This window comes from Macaca fascicularis, chromosome 20 (assembly GCF_037993035.2).
Source record: "Macaca fascicularis isolate 582-1 chromosome 20, T2T-MFA8v1.1".
Taxonomy (NCBI): Eukaryota; Metazoa; Chordata; class Mammalia; order Primates; family Cercopithecidae; genus Macaca; species Macaca fascicularis.
Window position 1 is genome coordinate 2,016,908 of NC_088394.1, and position 19,018 is coordinate 2,035,925.

Sequence of the window (19,018 nt, forward strand, 5' to 3'; positions counted from 1 at the left end):
TCAACATGTGGATCTGCAGGACCACAAATCTTCAGACGAGAGCAGGGGTCTGAGCTGAGGGGCCTCCAGGAGTGAGGAAGGGGCTCCCTTTCTCCCATGCCCGGGGTCCGGGGGGTGTCTGTGAACCCCTCCACGACCCACCTCTTGCCACTGCATCTGGCAGGGATGGGGTGTGGGGCTGGGGAGGAAATGGCCTGAGAGCCCCTGGGAGCTGACTCTGGACAGAAGCACCAGCTGTCTCCAGGATTTATCCACGACGCGGGAGGGAGATCAGCTCTCAAGCCTTCAGATTTTGAATTGCCACGTGGCTCCCAAAGTGACACTGGGCACTGATGGGAGGGACTGAAGTATCGGGGCAGGTCCCCCCAAGCTGAGCTCTGCCTGAGATTCTGGGGCCTGCACAGAAGGGCAGCCCAGGATGCCCGCAGGGAACGCCAGCTCTGTGGGGTTGACCTCCAGCAGGCCACACACAGACAGTGAGTGGGGAGGGAGTGGCTCTCCGGCCCTGACGTGGCCCCTCGCCTGCCTTTCTGGACACCCTTGCTCTGCCGGCTCAGCAGCCCCAGCACCCGCTTCTGAGCTCTTGGTTCAAGCAGAGATTAATCAGAGCGTCATCAAGTGCACCGGCCGCCATGCTGCATCACCACAGAGCCAAGGAGACGCAACCAACCCCACACAGCATGAGGCCAATGCAGCCCAAGACGGGGACAGGACCCCACGGCCGATTCAGGACAGACAGCAGGCTCTTTCCACTAAAGTCATTTGTCCCAGAGGTTCCCGAGGGACGCGGGGATAGTGTGGGGCCTGGAGTCAGGTAGAAACCGGGCAGGTTACAGATGGGGGCCCTGAGCTGTCCACCTCTCCCCACTGTGCTGTCCACCACCCCAGGACCCTCTACTTCTACCAGCACCCCCCAAGAATCTCAGGCTCTGGGCATTCAGAGGCACCTTCCTGTGCCCCAGGCCAGGTGTCCAGGATGACCAGCAGGACGTGTCACAGCCAGAAAATCCAGAGGTGCCCAGGGACCTCCTGCTTCCCAGGGAAGCTGTGGTTGTCATGGGAACCCGTGGGCCCACAGAACCCCTGTAGGAAGCATGTCTGGGGTTGGGACTGTGGGGTCACATTTGCAGAACACAAACCAGAGAATCTTGACTTAGGACATTTGAAATCCAAAAAAGAGGATTTTGTGCCAGAAAAGGAGGAGAAAGTCTAGAGTCGGCCGGAAACACTGTCTGGGGATGGAGGGGCCTAGAGCATCGGGAGAAAGAACCGGGCCCCATGGGCACCAGGACCCCGCACCGTGCCAGCTGCTCTCAGGGCCACATGTTGTGGGACCAGGAGGACCCTGGTGGTGGGTCAGGGCGCGGGGGTTCTAGGAGGAGGTGGCTCTGGAAAGCGGAGGGAAGGAGAAGTCCGTCAGCCTGGGACTGACGCTCCAATGTCAATGGCCCTGACAGACCTGTGTGCGCTGGGGGAGGGGGTGCAGCAGAAAGGAAGCCGTCTCCTCCCAGCCCTGGGGCCCATCCCTCTTCTCCTGCCTGGCCTGAGAGTGCCAGGACCCGGGCTCTGCAGCCAAGCCTGGCCACCCCACTCGGTGACCCCCAGCTGCTCCCACAGTCCAGACACACACCGCAGACCCGGAGCGGTTTCCACACTGTTTAATGGAGTCAAGTCACAAGAAATCATCTAGGATTTCTGGGATTCTGTTCCCACTCCCGACTCATCTCTGAGGGCCCCTCCCCTGCTCCCTGAGCCCCCTGCCGGCAGGAAAACACAGAGCCTTGAGAGGCTGAGAGCAGCAGAAGGGTCTCGGGGCAGAGACCCGCGGGAGGGTGAGGCTGGGACTGGGGAGCAGCAGGGGTGTCCACAAGGAAGACGGGGCCTCCTGGATCATGCAGACCCCACCGCACCCCAGCTAGGGTCTGGGGAACGGAGGGACGCACTGGCGGATCCAGGACACGTAGCTCGTCACGCGGGCGTACACGCCGGGGTAGTCACGAAGGCCACAGGATTTGCCCCAGCTCACTACCCCCACCTGGACCCAGGTGCAGTTCCACCTGCACACCAAGGGGCCTCCAGAGTCACGCTGTGGGGAGAGAGATGCTCAGCAAAGCCCTTGCATGCACCCACAGCGACGGGGCTGGTGGGCAGGGGCAGGAGGAGGCAGGGCGGGGCTGGGGTCCCACCTGGCAGGAGTCCCGGCCCTCACTCCCGGCACAGAGCATGTCGTCTTGGATGACCCTGTCGTTGCTGCCTGAGGACTCGTTCTGGTACTGCTCCTCACATTCGCTGTTCCCCACGATGGGGACGTCCACCTCCTGCAGGTGGTAGGGCGGGGGCAGCGGCTCTGTGGGGAGAACATGGAGCTGAACCTGGACGTGGGGGGCCCTGCTTCTTCCTTAAAACAAAGACCTCACTCCACCCAATGCGGGGCCTCCCCGACCTTCAGCGGAGAGCACAGGGGAGCCCCCACCCATGAATCCTGACCCAGTGACTCAGTTTCCCCAAGTCCACTATAGTCAGGATCTGACCACATGACATCTGAGGGTCTGGACTCCAGCCCAGCACCAGGACACAGGGCTCCTCTTGGAAGCAGGGGCAAAGCCGCAGGACTCAGGACCCCGGACCAACCCTCCGTCCACAGCGGAGGAGCCTGGCCTCGGCTGCCATTGGCAGAGTGGAGCTGGGAAACACCGGGTCTGGAGCGGCGGCCAAAACTGCCTGCCCAGAGCAAGTCCCCGTTCCTGATGTCCGTCCCAGAAACGTCCTATCCAAAACCTGGGCTTGCAAAGGGGGTCCCAGAAGCCACAGAGCGAGGGATTTTCCGCAAGACCCAGCCCCTCGTCCTCCCCAGAGAGCCTCGCTGACACCCACGGTTGTGTGTAATGTCACCCCAGCCGGTCACCCAGCAGGTCTTCCCTGAGGGCACGTCCAGGGAGGCAGGCGGGAGTGAGACCGGGTGGACGAGCTCAGACAGCGGCACTGGGGCCTCCAGCTTCAGCAGGGCGATGTCCGCACCACCCCGGGCAGACAGGCTCTTGTTGTACCGGGGATGACGGACGATCTCAACCACCTTCGTCGGCTGGTCGTCCTCATAGAGCCTCAGCTGCCCGACCTGCACCCTGAACGCACAGGCCTCCAGCTCCTCCCTGGAGAGAGGAACGGGCACCTCTCAGAGCAAGGCTGGATGCTCAGGACCGGGGCTTTCCCTGAATCCCGGGAGGGGCCCCCGGCACACAGGACACCTGCCCGTCCCCACCCCCACTCCCACCCGCCGAGGGGACGGCAGGCTCCACTCACGGCTCGAGGCAGTGGGCGGCGGTCAGCACCCACTCTGGGTGGATGAGGGAGCCCCCGCAGATGTGCTCCCACAGGCCCTTCTCCATGCTGTAGAACCTCAAGCTGACCTGCCAGGGGAACCTCCTGGCCGAGATGTCGCAGCCCCCAACGATGCCCACCAGCTCACGCCCCGCGCCGGGCTCTGGGGAGGCAAGGGAGGGGCGTGAGGGGGCCGGACGAGGGTCTTCCCAGGGCTCAGGGGCACCAGGAAAGACCGGCAATCAGATGGTCCCCACGTCCCCGGCAGGGCTGGCGCTCTGAGCCCAGGGCAGGGAGGGGGTCCTGGGCAGAGGGGGCACTGGGTGGGTTGGACTCGCCTGGGTTCCTGGGCACGGAGCCCCCCAGGCAGGGGAGGGTCAGGAGCAGCAGCCACAGCATCTGTGAAGAGGCCTGCAGTGGGGAGGGGGACCCCAAACACCAGCTTCTGGGGACGGAGGTTGAGCTCAGGGATTCGGCTCTGACAGGAGCAGCTCCCTCCCACACTGGCCTCCACACGCACCCCTCCCGGGGCTGTCTCGCTCAGGGCCCCCTTTATCCTTCCATCACAGGAAGTGGGTGGAGGCTGGGAGTCCTACTTCGTGGGTTCAAGATGTGCCCAAAGAGATCTCCTCCCCCGGCCGGGCTTGGTGTCTCACGCCTGTAATCCCAGCACTTTGGGAGGCCGAGGCAGGCGGATCACGAGGTCAGGAGATCGAGACCATCCTGGCTAACACGGTGAAACCCCATCTCTACTAAAAATACAAAAAATTAGCCGGGTGTGGTGGCGGGAACCGTAGTCCCAGCTACTCAGGAGGCTGAGGCAGGAGAATGGCGGGAACCCGGGAGGCGGAGCTTGCAGTGAGTCGAGATCGCACCACTGCACGCCAGCCTGGGCGACAGAGCGAGATTCCATCTCAAAAAAAAAAAAAAAATCTGACCCCTTGACTGCGGCTGTGGGGCCTGATGACCAGAGGAAGCACAGACCTCAAGTTCCTCCACGGGGCAGGGGCGGGGCGGGAGGTGCAGACGGACACGGGCCGTGTGCCGCCCTCCACCGGCCTGTCCTGTCAGTGAAGGAGAGTTTGGAGAGGCTGACGGTGAGAGAAGAAAAGGCCTGTTCAGGGCGGCACTGGAGCCTGTGACAGAGGGAAGCGTCTCTGAGAGCCACTGGAGGGCCTGCAGCCGGGGCCCTGAGCCCTGGCCCCGCCCTCAGGAGTCCTGCTTCTCTGGGTACCTAGTGCCCCAAGGGTCTGGACACCCCAAACCACCAGAAAAAGGCTCTAGCACGGCCCCAAAGGACACACAGTTACTAACCAGAAATAGGCTCCAGGAGGCCCAGAACTCAGGCCAAAGGAGAGGGTTGTCAGAGACCACGGGACTGGTACGGACCCGGCCTTTCCAGGAACATACTGTTACCCAGAACAGCCGGAATGGACCACGCCGTCCACTGTTAACGCCCTGCTTGGGGCGGGAGGCCCAGGAACGTCGCCCGGGATCTCAGGTCCACTGTGCTCCAATGGACACAGCAGAGTCCTCCAAGCAGGTGGAGAGAAGGAAGGGTCAGGGCACTACGGGGGTCCCAGGGACATGACCGTCCCCTCCAGTGAATCTCCAGGGTGAGGGAAGAGGAGGACCAAGCTGTCATTTGGTGTGGTCACCTGTGCAGGACCCGGGGTGGGGTCCACATCACAGCTGCCCCCACTGCAGCAATGACTCAGATACCACAGACCCTCCAGCCCAACCAGTGAAGCACCTGTCCCTGCTTCTCAGACCCTCTGGCTCCCGGTACAGCTGGATCCTCCCCGTTGGCAGATCTGGGTCACAGACGGCACCCACGTGGGGGGAGGTGGGAAGGGCACTGCCTGGGGCTGGAGAGGCCCCTCCCCTGCCGAGGCACCCAAGGTGGGACTCCATAAACCTGGAGGGAACGGGGCGCTGGCCCCAAGTGAGGACAAGCATCTGTGCCCCAACTCCATGCCTTTCCCAGCCACCCTGCATCCCATGTGACTCTAGTCAAGAGCCTCTGAGGCCGGGACATGGCTCTGGATCCCTGTGCGGCCAACAGGTCACTGGTGGACTGTGGTTTCGTTGCTGTGAAAGAATCAGCAGACAACAGTGGACGTTTCTCTGCATCTTCCCTTCCTAACAAGCCACTGTGATCCCAGCAGCCCACGCAGTGCTGCTTGAAGATGGCTTGGGCCCGGCTTCCAGGGGGTCTGAGGGTTTGAGAACGTTTTGCTAAGTGTTGGAAGAGGCGTGTGTGTTTGAGAGAAGACAGCCCGACCTGGGAGGGAGGAAAGAAGGGAGCAGGAGTCTTCCATCCCCTTAGGAAGAGGACAGGGCCTGTGGGTTCGGCGAGGAGGGGGTCCTTGTTATGGCCTGGAGTGTGACCCCCATTCCTACATTTGTTGTTTTATTTTTGAAACAGAGTCTCGCTCTGTCACCCAGGCTGGAGTGCAGTGGCGCGATCTCGGCTCACTGGGTTGAAGCGATGCTCCTGCCTCGGCCTCCCAAGTGGCTGGGATGACAGGCGCCTGTCACCACGCCTTAATTTGTATACTTCATTTTTATTTCATGCGAGGCGCCGTAGCTCTCCTTGCTCAGCAGGGGAAGGAGCTTTCAGGACCTCTCGGGCCCCCAGCACCAGGGTCCTCAGGATGATGTGACGCCCTCGTGCCTGGACCCTCGGCCCAGGGTGGGTTCCTCCTGGAACCTCACTCTTGCTGCCTCAGCCGTGGCCAGCACTCCCTTCCGCCCACAGAGTTTCAGGAAGAGGTCAGAGGACAGTAACGGCAGGTGCTGCCCCATCCCTATCTCTCACTGCAGGGCCCCAGCCCAAGCCCCACCCTGCAGGGTGCAGATGCCCCCAGGCCAACCGAGGGTGGGAGCCTGCACGGGAGTGTCTCCGACACAGAGCAGGACCCGTTCTCCTCTCCTCTGCCAGGCCTTCAGTGCCTGCCACTGGTCTGCAGACCTAGGTTTGGGCATGGAGCTGGGGTCACTTAGAGAACAATCAAGGTGAAGGCAGATGCCACCTGTATGGGGGTCTCCCAGTTTCCTCCCACACGCCGACCAGTGGCCCCGATCCCCGCTTCCATCTCTTTTTTCTTTTTCTGAGACAGGGTCTCATTTTATTGCCCAGGCTGGAGTGCAATGGCGCAATCTTGGTTCACTGCAACGTCTGCCTCCCAGGCTCAAGCGATTCTCCTGCCTCAGCCTCCCGAGTAGCTGGGATCATAGGCACTCACCACACCCAGCTAATTTTGTATTTTCAGTAGAGACGGGGTTTCACCATATTGGCCAGTCTGGTCTCAAACCCCTGACCTCAGGTGATCCGCCTGCCTCGGCGTTCCACAGTGCTGGGGTTACCGTGCCCGGCCTGCTTCCATCTTCCATCCCTTAAGGCTGCTCACAGAGTCACAGGCTTCCGTCCAGAGAGAGGCATAAACGCCTCAGGCCTGGGGAGCGTCTGTGCCCTGCCACACGTTTCCCCCTGACGATAGCCCACAGCAGGCAGGCTCCCGCAAGGGGCTTCGTTCAGAGTCAGATGGACAGCCCCAGGAACACCCCACACCCATTCTTACCCAACCCCTGCCCACCCAGGCAGCTGCTCCTCTTTCTGGGCCTCAGACACTAAAGGGCTGACCACGGCCCTTGGGGGAAGGGTCACCATCTCCGCATGGTCCACCCACGTGCAGGGAGGGAGGGCTACTTCTGTGCCTCCAAGGGGACCCAGACGGCCATTCCGTCACCACAGCGTTCCGTTTCTCCCCGGCGTCGGCGTGTCTGCCGTCATCTACATTGATACCAGCGTGGCTGGTCCACGCGTTTTACCCCTTGCAGTGTGGATGTCGATATGGTTACACAAGGGATTCATTCATTTCAATTGAAGAGTTTGTAGTTTTTATCTCCAGGTTCTTGCCACCACAAACATAAACAGGACTACCTTTATTTATTTTTTTTTGAGATAGAGTCTCACTCTGTTGCCCAGGCTGGAGTGCAATGGCATGATCTTGGCTCACTGCAGCCTCTGCCTCCCGGGTTCAAGCAATTCTCTTGCCTCAGTCTCCTGAGTAGCTGGGATTACAAGCATGTGCCACCAAACCTGGCTAATTTTTGTATTTTTAGTAGAGACGGGGTTTCACCATGTTGGCCAGGCTGGTCTCGAATTCCTGATTTCAGGTGATCCACCCGCCTCAGCCTCCCAAAGTGCTGGGATTACAGGCGTGAGGCACCGCGCCCGGCAAACAGCACTACCGTTTAAAGAGTCTTCTGGGGCCTGTTTTTCCTCGGCTCACACAGGGTGGAAATGGCTCGGCCCATCCTGGATTGCAGCCAGCTTGCCCTGTGGGGAGGCTGGAGCCATTTCCATCCTGCCCTCGGCTCTGAGAGTGCCGATCTCCCCGGGTCTCCCCCAGCACCATGCTTTTTAGTTCTCTTCAAGCTGAGAAGCGCAAAGTGGCTCCTTGTGGATGTTTAAATAGCCCATCAACAGCGACCGAGGAGGGTGGTCAGTGTCCAGGTCCTTGACTCTGGCTGCTTCTGTGAACAAGTCTGTCTGCTTTTCTTTTCTTTTCTTTTCTTTCTTTCTTTCTTTTTTTTTTTTTTTTTTTTTTTTTTTTTGAGACAAAGTCTCGCTCTGTCACCGAGGCTGGAGTGCAGTGGCACGATCTCAGTTCACTGCAGTCTGCTTCCTGGGTTCCAGTGATTCCCCTGCCTCAGCCTCCTGAGTAGCTGGGATTACAGGCGGCTGCCATCATGCCTGGCTAATTTTTGCACTTTTAGTAGAGACGGGGTTTCTTTTACCTGGGTAAAAGAAACAGGGTATCTTTCTGATCTTTACAGTGAGCTGAGATCGCACCACTGCACTCCAGCCTGGCAACAGAGCAAGCCTCCATCTCAAAAAATAATAATAATAAATAAATAACTTAGAACCCAGAACATGCTATCCAAGAAAACTGCCACCCAAGGCTGAGGGCAATATAAATGCATTTTCAGGCACAGTGCATCTCGAACTTTTCATATCGTTTAAAACAGTCTATATAAAACTCTTAAATAAAAGGAAAGACAATTACAGAAAATGTTGCAAGAGGTACATTCAGCAAAGGAAATCAAACAGCGTGATAAAGTTTAATGTTATCTTTTAAAAACTGATAACACTGAAGAAAAAGAGAAAATGTATCCACAGTAACCCAGAATTAACAGTCCAGATGGTATCAACATGCTGGATTCAGGGGACGAAGAAAGGCCAGGGGATGTGAGAGGCTGATAAACTTTCTATCTGATTGAGGGCACACATAGCTGTCTGTTTCAGAAAGGTGAGAAGGGGAAAAAAAGGAGACAAAAATAACTGAATTTATAAAATAATAAGATAATAGGAACCAGTCTGAGTAAATCAATGATTCTAATAAATATGAAAGAGTGAACTTACCAGTTAAAATATTACACAAATATTAGCAAAAAAAAAAAAAAAAAACTTTAAAAAAAGAGGAAATTTAAAAATACAAGCATGGCCGGGTACAGTGGCTCACGTCTGTCATCCCAGCACTTTGGAAGGCTGAGGCCGGAGGATCACCTGAGGTCAGGCGTTTGAGACCAGCCTAACCCACATGGAGAAACCCAGTCTCTACTAAAAATAAAAAAATTAGCCGGGCGTGGTGGCAGGTGCCTGTAGTCCCAGCTACTCGGGAGGTTGAGGCAGGAGAATCGCTTGAACCTGGGAGGTGGAGTTTGCATTGAGCAGAGATCTCCCCACTGCACTCTAACCTGGGTGACAGAGTGGGACTCCATCTTAAAAAAAAAATAATACAAATATTCATGATGGATATAAAAAACAAATCCAGACATATACTGTTTACAGGAGAGAGAAAAAGAGAGATAGTAAAACAATGTGAAAAGATATTATAGTAGACTACTAGCTGAAAGATGGCATAATTCATTTTTAAAATACAGACGGGGTGTCACTATGTTGCCCAGGCTGGTGCTGACCTCCTGGCCTCGAGGGATCCTCCTGCCTCAGCCTCCCAAGTGCTGAGATGACAGGTTGAGCCAGCGTGCCTGGCCCATTTTAAAAAATAGTTTTCTTAGCTAGATTTTATCAAAATGAAAAACCCTTATCAAAAAATACTCTTAAGAAAATGAAAACAAAGTTACAGACAGGGAGAAAATATTTATTAAAGATACAATGTTTGTATCCAGGAGGTGTAAAGAATTCTCAAAACTCCAGAATGAGAAAACAGAAACGCTTTTAAAAAAGATTTAGGGCTGGGCGCGGTGGCTCACGCCTGTAATCCCAGCACTTTGGGAGGCCGAGACGGGCGGATCACGAGGTCAGGAGATCGAGACCATCCTGGCTAACACGGTGAAATCCCGACTCTACTAAAAAATACAAAAAACTAGCCGGGCGAGGTGGCGGGCGCCTGTAGTCCCAGCTACTAGAGAGGCTGAGGCAGGAGAATGGCGTGAACCCGGGAGGTGGAGCTTGCAGTGAGCTGAGATCCGGCCACAGCACTCCAGCCTGGGCGACAGAGCGAGACTCCGTCTCAAAAAAATAAAATAAAATAAAATAAAATAAATAAATAAATAAATAAATAAATAAATAAATAAATAAAAAAGATTTAAAAGATTTGAATGGCCGGGCGCGGTGGCTCACGCCTGTAATCCCAGCACTTTGGGAGGCCGACGCAGGCGGATCACGAGGTCAGGACATGGAGACCATCCTGGATAACACGGTGAAACCCCGTCTCTACTAAAAATACAAAAAATTAGCCGGGCGTGGTGGCGGCGCCTGTAGTCCCAGCTAATCAGGAGGCTGAGGCAGGAGAATGACCTCGTTCTAAATCAGCAACTTGGCACCGTGATGCTGAGTACACGGTTTCCTCCCTGGGAGCCTCCGTTGCCCTGTGTGAAGCTTGACGGCTCTCCTGAAATAAAGCCTATGGGGGGCATGGCGCGTCTCCCCTTGCTGGAGCTGGTGCTAGTACCATCTTTCAGTCAATCAACAAATGTCTGTTGAGTTTAGTCTTTAAAACACCTGGCAGATTTTTTTTAGACAGTCTCACTCTGTCGCCCAGGCTGGAGTGCAGTGGCGTGATCTGGCTCACTGCAGCCTCCGCCTCCCGGATTCAAGTGATTCTCCTGCCTCAGCCTCCCGAGCAGCTGGGATTACAGGAGTCAGCCACCACACCCAGCTAGTTTTTGTATTTTTAGTAGAGACGGGGTTTCGCCATGTTGGCCAGGCTGGTCTTCAACTCCTGACTTCAGGTGATCTGCTCACCTCGGCCTCCCAAAGTGCGGAGATGACAGGCATGAGCCACTGCGCCCGGCCAAGATTATTTTAAAGACTTGTATTCTCTAGGCCGGGCGCGGTGGCTCAAGCCTGTAATCCCAGCACTTTGGGAGGCCGAGACGGGCGGATCACAAGGTCAGGAGATCGAGACCATCCTGGCGAACCCGGTGAAACCCCGTCTCTACTAAAAAATACAAAAACCTAGCTGGGCGAGGTGGCGGGCGCCTGTGGTCCCAGCTACTCGGGAGGCTGAGGCAGGAGAATGGCGTGAACCCGGGAGGCGGAGCTTGCAGTGAGCTGAGATCCGGCCACTGCGCTCCAGCCTGGGTGACAGAGCAAGACCCCGTCTCAAAAAAAAAAAAAAAAAAAAAAAGACTTGTATTCTCTAATCCCAGAACATGCGGGTCCCATTTCTCTGTCTCCCTCCCCGTCTTGGGGGTCACAGTTGTTCTTAGGATGAAAGGGAGTGACACCTGGCGGGGAGGGGACGTTTGTCTTCTCTCCAAGAACCAGAAGGTGTCAAGTGTTGCCTGATGAAAGGTGGAGAAACCTGGCCTCTGGGAGAGTCTTGTCCTCTCTAGGGGTGGAAGTGAAACACTCACGCGGGTGCAGACCAGGGCACGTCAGCGCAGCGGCAGTGGACTTCAGACTCGGTGGGTGTTCTGACATGTCTCACTCTGCAGAGGCTTTGTTCACAGTGCCCTGCGCGGTGTGAGAAACCCCTAAAAACACCGAGATGGAAACGCTCGCTAACGTGCAGGGCGATTTTCTATGATGTGGAGAACACGGGACAGTGTGACTGCTTTGCTCGTCCGCGAGATGGTGAGTGAGGAGATATTCACGGCTCCCGGAACCAAAATCTCCAGAGGCCTTGACCCCCAGACTCTGTGCTGAGTCTCGTGGTGGAGAACCCCCTCTGCGGCCAGGGACTCACCCAGTGCGCTTCTCGGCCCTGCTGGACACAGAGCAGCAGACAGAGATGAAGGAGATAGTGGGAACCGCGGGCCTTACCCAACCCAAGCCGCAGCCCCCTCACCCCGCCCACGTTGCATCACAGCCCACCCGAGGAGCCGACACAGCCCCCAGAGGAAGACGCGGTGGGGCCGACACAGCCTGAGATACGGGGAGAGAATCCCGTGCCCAACTCCGGACAGAGCAGGAGCCTGGTCTCCCTCCTCTGGGTCAGATCTCCCTCCTCCAGGTCAGGTCTCCCTCCTCTGGGTCAGGTCTCCAGCCCTCCCCGGGCCTGCAGGGCTGCATTAGGATGGGGAGTTTGAGGTCAGAGACCAGTCCCAGAAACGCAGAGAGAGGGTGCAGCCCCCAGTCCTCTCCCCCACACCCCAGCAGGCTGGCTCACCGCTTCCCATGACCAGAGCCACCCCAGACCCTGGTTTTCCAGCAAGAGGCACCAGAGGAGGCCTTTGGTCAGTGCTGTGGGCAATCTACAGACAGCACAGCTGGGCCCCAACCCCAGGAAAGGGCAGAGGGATTCAGGGTCCCCTCGGAAGAATCGCCCTTCCCAGGAGAACTCAGCACCCGGCAGACCCCACAGTCAGATAGTTTCAGCCTGAGGCCCCTGCACACGCTGGCTGAGAGTGGGCGGGAAATGAGCAGGGTGCCACTCAGCTGGGGCTGTGGGCCACAGGTGGACACCTGGTCCAGCCCGGCCAGCAGCCCTGACCCGTGCTGACCCACTCTGAAGGGAAGGGGCCTGTCTCTGGTGGGCCTGGACCCCCACTCCCTGCAAGGGGGCATCTGTCCTTTCTGACTCTGACCCTGTGGAGGTGCAGGTATGGGCCCTCCCCCAAGGAACGTGTACGTCAGGCCCCCTGGGGCGAGAGAGCACCACCGTGGCCTCTGAATCCCAGGACCTGAGCTTGGAAGGGCTCCCAGAGCAAACACCGCAGCCCACAGCCTGGACCGCAGATTGTAGGGGTGGGAGCCCTGAGCCAAGTTCCAAGGAGATGGAGGCAGAACCCAGCCCCACCCCGCGGGTGGCCCTGACCCTCTTGCAGGCAGGAACAAAGGTGAGGCGCTTGACGCTAGAACCTCGGCACATCCCTGTGACCCTGTCATTTCTCTGCCCCCCGGGGGAGCCAGCCTCAGCGTCACCGTCCAGCCCAAGCAGCTCCCACTGGTTAAGCCCCTCAGCTGGTCCAGGGATGCCCGGGACCCCACTCCCAGGCCGTTCCAGTGCACCCTACAGCCGTCCCCACTGCCGGTGACACCGCGCCCATGCGGTCTATGGACACAGCTCCCTCCCTCCCGCTGTGGAAACCACCACCTTATCCAGCTGGAACCTAAGGCCTGGCCCAGGGCAGACTATTGCCAATGAGGAGGGAGAGGCGAGGGAAGGAGCAGGGAAGTGCCAGCCAGGATGAGCCCCCACAGCACCCTGGAACCCCCACTGCCCACACCCAGCTCCATGCTGCCCCGAGGAAGGGCCGGAGCTTAGAGACCCCAAGGGAAGCCTCCCCAGCCCTGTGGACAAATGCACTCGGACACACAGAGGCTGCTTTACGCACAGTTTAATCAGAGTCAAGGGCCAGGCTGGGCAGGAGGCAGGAGAGCCGGGCCTCTGCTCCCCACGCACACCCGCCTTCCTGGAGACATCGGCCTGCAGAGGCGCCCAGGCCTCTCCCTCGAGAAGGACGGGACGTGGATGAGAGGCAGGAAAGGGCAGCAGAAATGTGGGTCCCAGGCAGAGGACCACTGGGTGCCAGGATAGTGAGGCTGGAACTGGGGAGGGGCGGAAGGTGTCCACAAGGAAGGCGGGGTCTCCTCCGTCACGTGAACGCCCCTGCAGCCCCAGGGAAGGGACGGACGTGCTGGTGGATCCAGGACATGTAGCTCGTCACGCGGGCGTACACGCCGGGGACGTCGCTGTGACCGCAGAAGGTGCCCCAGCTCACCACCCCCACCTGGACCCAGGTGCAGTTCCACCTGCACGCCAGGGGGCCCCCGGTGTCACCCTGTGGGGACAGACGGCACTCAGCAAGGGCTCCCCATGTGCCTCCCCACGTGTCCCCCCCAGGAGGGGACGGACAGGTCGCTCTGGGGTCTCACCAGGCAGGAGCCGTGGTTCCCGTCCCCGGCACACAGCATGTCGTCCTTGATGAGCTGCTCAGACGGCTCAGTGTGGTTGGAAGGAAAGCGGCGGCAATAGATCTGGTTACAGAGGACGTTGCTCCTGACCTTCACCCTCACCTCCCGCAAGCTGAGGGGCCAGGGCAGTGGTTCTGCAAGGAGAGGTGTGGTGAGGCTCAGGGGCCTGGTGGAGGCAAGGCTGCGGCTTCTCATTTTGTCCAGAGCTGAGGCATACTATTCACTCACAGCTGGGCCTTCCCTGGCCGGGGGTGAGCCCCAAGGCTGCAGTCCCGGGCCCAGGAGCCCGGAACCACAGGCCTCACTCTTAGAAATGACGAGGGGCCGGGCGCTTTGGCCCACGCCTATAACCCTAGCACTTTGGGAGGCCAAGGTGGGAGGATCACTTGAGCCCAGGAGTTCAAGACCAGCCTGGCCAACATGGTGAAACCGCATCTCTACTAAAAATACAACAATTAGCCGAGGGTGGTGGCTGACACCTGTAATCCCAGCTACTCAGGAGGCTGAGGCAAGAGAATCACTTGAACCCAGAAGGCGGAGGTTGCAGTGAGTCGAGATCACACCACTGCACTCCAGCCTGGACGACAGAGAGAGACTCTGTCTCAAATAAAATAAAGTAAAAATAAAATAAAATAAAATAAAATAAGCCAGGCATGGTGGCGCACACCAGTAGTCCCAGCTATTCAACACTTGGAAGGCTGAGGTGGGAGGATCACTTGAGCCCAGGAGTTTGAGACCGGCCTGGGCAACACGATGAAACCCCGTCCCTACGAAAAGAAACAAAGTCAGCCGGGTGTGGTAGCTCACGCCTGTGGTTCCAGCTACCTGGGAGACTGAGGTGGGAGGATCACTTGAGCCTGGGAGTTTGAGGCTGTAGTGAGCTATGACTGCACCATTGCACTCCAGCCTGGGCGACACAGCATAACCCTGCCTCAAAAACAAGTTTTTAAATAAAAAATTTTTAAAAAAGAAACTGTTTGGGAAAAGCATGGGACCGGGACTCCGCCTGGACCGCGTTGTGGTGGGAATGAGGCTCCAGCGGCTGACGCGCTGCGGGGCCCAGGGCGAGTCCCCCGCCTCCCGTAGCTCATGGTTTATTTGCTGCAAAGGAAGAGCAGGCAACTGAGTGTGACGCTGAGGATGGAGTAAACTCACAAAATGCCTGTTGGGAGGTGGACAGGAGCACCCGCATGTCACAACCCCAGAACTTGCCACTGTGACCTTATTTGGAAAAAGACCTTTGCAGACAGAATTAAGACGAGGTCATGGCCGGGCGCGGTGGCTCAAGCCTGTAATCCCAGCACTTTGGGAGGCCGAGATGGGTGGATCACGAGGTCAGGAGATCGAGACCATCCTGGCGAACACAGTGAAACCCCGTCTCTACTAAAAAATACAAAAAAAAAAAACTAGCCGGGCGAGGTGGCGGGCGCCTGTAGTCCCAGCTACTCGGGAGGCTGAGGCAGGAGAATGGCGTAAACCCCGGAGGCGGAGCTTGCAGTGAGCTGAGATCCGGCCACTGCACTCCAGCCCGGGCGACAGAGCGAGACTCCGTCTCAAAAAAAAAAAAAAAAAAAAGACGAGGTCATGTTAAATTAGAGACATCCTAAATACAGCACCCAGTGTCCATACAGGAGAAGGGAGAGGGGAGCCTGGAGAAACACAGCTGCAAGCCCAGGGGCATGGGGATGGGCAGAGGTCCCAGAAGCCGAGAAGGCATGGAACGGACTCTCCCTCGGGCCCTCTGAAAGGAACCAGCCCTGCCCACGCCTGGAGTTTGGACGTTTCACCTCCAGAGCCGTGAGATAAACAATTCCTGCTGCTCTGAACCACCTGGCCTGTGGTCACCCGTCTCAGCAACAGCAGGAAGCCATCCGGGTGCATCTGGAGCCCAGGCCCGCACCGACATTCCAGGCCATCTCCCCACATCCCACCCAAGGGGCTCTGTTCCTGACCTCCATGTCCAATGTCACCCCAGCCGGTCACCCAGCAGGTCTTCCCCGAGGGCACGTCCAGGGAGGCGGGCGGGAGCGAGACCGGGTGGACGAGCTCAGACAGCGGCACTGGGGCCTCCAGCTTCAGCAGGGCGATGTCCGCACCACCCCGGGCAGACAGGCTCTTGTTGTACCGGGGATGACGGACGATCTCAACCACCTTCGTCGGCTGGTCGTCCTCATAGAGCCTCAGCTGCCCGACCTGCACCCTGAACGCACAGGCCTCCAGCTCCTCCCTGGAGAGAGGAACGGGCACCTCTCAGAGCAAGGCTGGATGCTCAGGACCGGGGCTTTCCCTGAATCCCGGGAGGGGCCCCCGGCACACAGGACACCTGCCCGTCCCCACCCCCACTCCCACCCGCCGAGGGGACGGCAGGCTCCACTCACGGCTCGAGGCAGTGGGCGGCGGTCAGCACCCACTCTGGGTGGATGAGGGAGCCCCCGCAGATGTGCTCCCACAGGCCCTTCTCCATGCTGTAGAACCTCAAGCTGACCTGCCAGGGGAACCTCCTGGCCGAGACGTCGCAGCCCCCGACGATGCCCACCAGCTCGCGCCCCGCCCCGGGCTCTGGGGAGGCAAGGGAGGGGAGTGAGGGGGCCGGACGAGGGTCTTCCCAGGGCTCAGGGGCACCAGGAAAGACCGGCAATCAGACGGTCCCCACGCCCCCGGCAGGGCTGGCGCTCTGAGCCCAGGGCGGGGGGTGGGGTCCCGGGCAGAGGGGGCATTGGGTGGGGTGGACTCGCCTGGATTCCCGGGCACGGAGCCCCCCAGGCAGGGGAGGGTCAGGAGCAGCAGCCACAGCATCTGTGGGGAGAAAGCCAGGCTTGGGGTGAGGAGATCTGAGCCCCAGCTGGGGTCTGGGAATGGAGAGGGGGGTTCGGAGTGGTCGGCATACCCGTGCCCCCGGTCTCTCTGCCTCTTCCCTGGCGTCTCTGGGAGCCCATTTATCTCTCCTACAGAGGAAGTGGGTGGGCAGGGAAGCCCCTCCTGGGCACATTCAGAATGCTGAGAGCAGGCGGGGCCAGGAGCTGAGTCCCACTGGGTGGGACTGGGTCCAGGGCACAGAACTGCAGTGTGTGAACCGTGGCCATCGGAGCTGCAGGGGTGGGAGGCAGCCCCGGTGGCAGGGGGGGGTCTGAGAAATGGTCAACGCCTCAAAGAGAAGCAGCAGCGACACCCCAGCTAGGGAGGGAGGGAGGGAGGGATGCGTGTGTTAAAGCATAGCCCGTTCCTGTTCTCTGGCCAGGTCCCCTCCTCACCCTCACCCGGGACACCCATCGTCCTTGGGAGTGAAGGATTCACTTCCTGGTGCCTGGAGCCCGTTCTCCTCTTTGGCCCAAAATATCCGCCTCCCCAAAATAACCCTTAGTGCCTCCTATCTCACGACGGCCTCGGGCTGCGAGAACCAGCTCCAGGAGAGTGCAAGTCACCAGCCAGGGAGAGAAGGGGACAAGCCCAGGGCGCACCGAGCAGCCCGGTCCCCGACCTCTCTCTGGACCTTCCACTGCCCGGAGGTGCTGGGGTGGGAGCAAGAAAACCTGACCCAGTCTGGCCTTGTCAGCAGCTCCGAGGAATGAGGACTTGACATCCCTTTAGTCTGTTTCCAAGACCCCGAAGCTCACCCATGGGAGAGGGTCATGAGGACCCAGGAGCCCTTCCCCGCCGAGCCCCCAGCACCAGTGTCCCCAGAACATCAGGATGCTGCTGGAGGTGACTGTCCCAGCGCTGGTTCCCCTGTGGAGACCCCACCTGGCCGCTCTCAGCCTCACCCAACACCCTTCTTGGCCCTGCTGGACACGGAGCTGCAGGCAGAGATGAAGGAGGCAGAGGGAGCCGCAGGCGTTACCCAACCTGACCCCCAGCCCCCGTCCCCACCCACGTTGCATCATAGCCGACCCGAGGAGCCGCAGCCCCCAGAGGAAGACGCAGTGGGGACGACGCAGCCTGAGATACAGGGAGAGAACCCAGTGCCGGACCCTGGACAGAGCAGGAGCCTGGTCTCCCTCCCCGGGGCCGTGTCTCCCTCCTCCGGGTCAGGTCTCCCTCCCCCGGGCCTGGTCTCCCTCCCCAGGGCCGTGTCTCCCTCCCCCGGGCCAGGTCTCCCTCCCCCGGGCCTGGTCTCCCTCCTCCAGGTCAGATCTCCCTCCCCCGGGCCAGGTCTCCCTCCCCCGGGCCTGGTCTCCCTCCTCCAGGTCAGGTCTCCCTCCCCCGGGCCAGGTCTCCCTCCCCCGGGCCAGGTCTCCCTCCCCCGGGCCTGGTCTCCCTCCCCCGGGCCTGGTCTCCCTCCTCCAGGTCAGGTCTCCCTCCTCGGGGCCTGGTCTCCCTCCTCCGGGTCAGGTCTCCCTCCCCCGGGCCTGGTCTCCCTCCCCCGGGCCTGGTCTCCCTCCTCCAGGTCAGGTCTCCCTCCCCCGGGCCTGGTCTCCCTCCTCCAGGTCAGATCTCCCTCCCCCGGGCCAGGTCTCCCTCCTCCAGGTCAGGTCTCCCTCCTCGGGGCCTGGTCTCCCTCCTCCGGGTCAGGTCTCCCTCCCCCGGGCCTGGTCTCCCTCCTCCAGGTCAGATCTCCCTCCCCCGGGCCAGGTCTCCCTCCTCCAGGTCAGGTCTCCCTCCTCGGGGCCTGGTCTCCCTCCTCCGGGTCAGGTCTCCCTCCCCCGGGCCTGGTCTCCCTCCTCCAGGTCAGATCTCCCTCCCCCGGGCCAGGTCTCCCTCCCCCGGGCCTGGTCTCCCTCCCCCGGGCCTGGTCTCCCTCCTCCAGGTCAGGTCTCCCTCCTCGGGGCCTGGTCTCCCTCCTCAGGGTCAGGTCTCCGGCGCCCTCCCCCGGCCTGCAGGGCTGCGTTAGGATGGGGAGTTTGAGCTCAGTTAGAGACCAGCCATAGAAACGCAGAGAGAGGCTGCAGCACCGCCCGCAGCCCTCTCCCCGCGCTCTCTCCTCCCTGCCCGCACAGCCAGCAGCCTGCTCCAGCTCTCTGTGTCCCACGGCCACGGTGGCATCCTCCAGGTCTGGGAGCGACAGCAAATGCATGCGGATCTGCTGCAACCTCAGGTCTTGCCTCCTCAGAATAAAAATTCGACTGAGGGGCAGACGTCAGAAGGAGAGACTGAGGCAAGTTTTAGAGCAGGAGTGACAGTTTATTAAAACGCTTTAGAGGCCGGGTGCGGTGGTTCACGCCTGTAATCCCGGCACCATGAGAGGCCAAGGTGGGAAGACCACTTAAGGCCAGGAGTTCGAGATCAGCCTGGCCAAGGTAGTGAAATCCTGCCTCTACTAAAAATACAAAAATTAGCCGGGCGTGGTGGCACATGCCTGTAATCCCAGCT

The 19,018-nt window shown here is 59.4% G+C and overlaps 2 protein-coding genes across 3 annotated transcripts; both read right to left on the bottom strand.

Moving 5' to 3' along the window:
- Positions 1 to 1,642: 1,642 nt before the first annotated feature.
- Positions 1,643 to 16,885, bottom strand: LOC102142071 (mastin-like). Of its 2 annotated transcripts, XM_065537724.2 has the most exons (6): positions 16,599 to 16,885; positions 16,447 to 16,507; positions 3,301 to 3,481; positions 2,875 to 3,149; positions 2,187 to 2,347; positions 1,643 to 2,086 (listed from the first exon to the last, which is right to left on the bottom strand). In XM_065537724.2, the coding sequence occupies exons 1-6, from the start codon at positions 16,698 to 16,700 to the stop codon at positions 1,916 to 1,918; spliced, it is 951 nt and encodes a 316-aa protein (XP_065393796.1). In that variant the 5' UTR covers positions 16,701 to 16,885; the 3' UTR covers positions 1,643 to 1,915. The 2 variants fall into 2 exon arrangements, with proteins under 2 accessions (XP_065393796.1, XP_005590896.3); XM_005590839.5 differs by lacking the exons at positions 16,447 to 16,507; positions 16,599 to 16,885 and adding an exon at positions 3,657 to 3,845.
- On the bottom strand, positions 13,118 to 16,301 carry LOC102142464 (mastin-like). The gene is made up of 4 exons (XM_045382002.3): positions 16,090 to 16,301; positions 15,664 to 15,938; positions 13,673 to 13,845; positions 13,118 to 13,578 (listed from the first exon to the last, which is right to left on the bottom strand). Exons 1-4 carry the CDS (start codon positions 16,173 to 16,175, stop codon positions 13,393 to 13,395), a joined length of 720 nt encoding a protein of 239 aa, XP_045237937.2. The 5' UTR covers positions 16,176 to 16,301; the 3' UTR covers positions 13,118 to 13,392.
- Positions 16,886 to 19,018: the final 2,133 nt, after the last annotated feature.

What these genes read in the sequence shown, in the direction of transcription:
- LOC102142464 (XM_045382002.3), bottom strand. Translation starts at nt 16,175, where the DNA reads ATGGAGAAGGGCCTGTGGGAGCACATCTGCGGGGGCTCCCTCATCCAC. An exon ending in GCCGCCCACTGCCTCGAGCC is followed by an intron (nt 15,939 to 16,089) that starts GTGAGTGGAGCC and finishes TCCTCTCTCCAG; the next exon opens with GGAGGAGCTGGAGGCCTGTG. An exon ending in GGAACCACGGCTCCTGCCTG is followed by an intron (nt 13,579 to 13,672) that starts GTGAGACCCCAG and finishes CTGTCCCCACAG; the next exon opens with GGTGACACCGGGGGCCCCCT.
- LOC102142071 (XM_065537724.2), bottom strand. Translation starts at nt 16,700, where the DNA reads ATGTGCCCAGGAGGGGCTTCCCTGCCCACCCACTTCCTCTGTAGGAGA. An exon ending in CAGAGAGACCGGGGGCACGG is followed by an intron (nt 16,508 to 16,598) that starts GTATGCCGACCA and finishes TTCTCCCCACAG; the next exon opens with ATGCTGTGGCTGCTGCTCCT. An exon ending in GGGTGACATTACACACAACC is followed by an intron (nt 2,348 to 2,874) that starts GTGGGTGTCAGC and finishes TTCTCCCCACAG; the next exon opens with AGCCGCTGCCCCCGCCCTAC.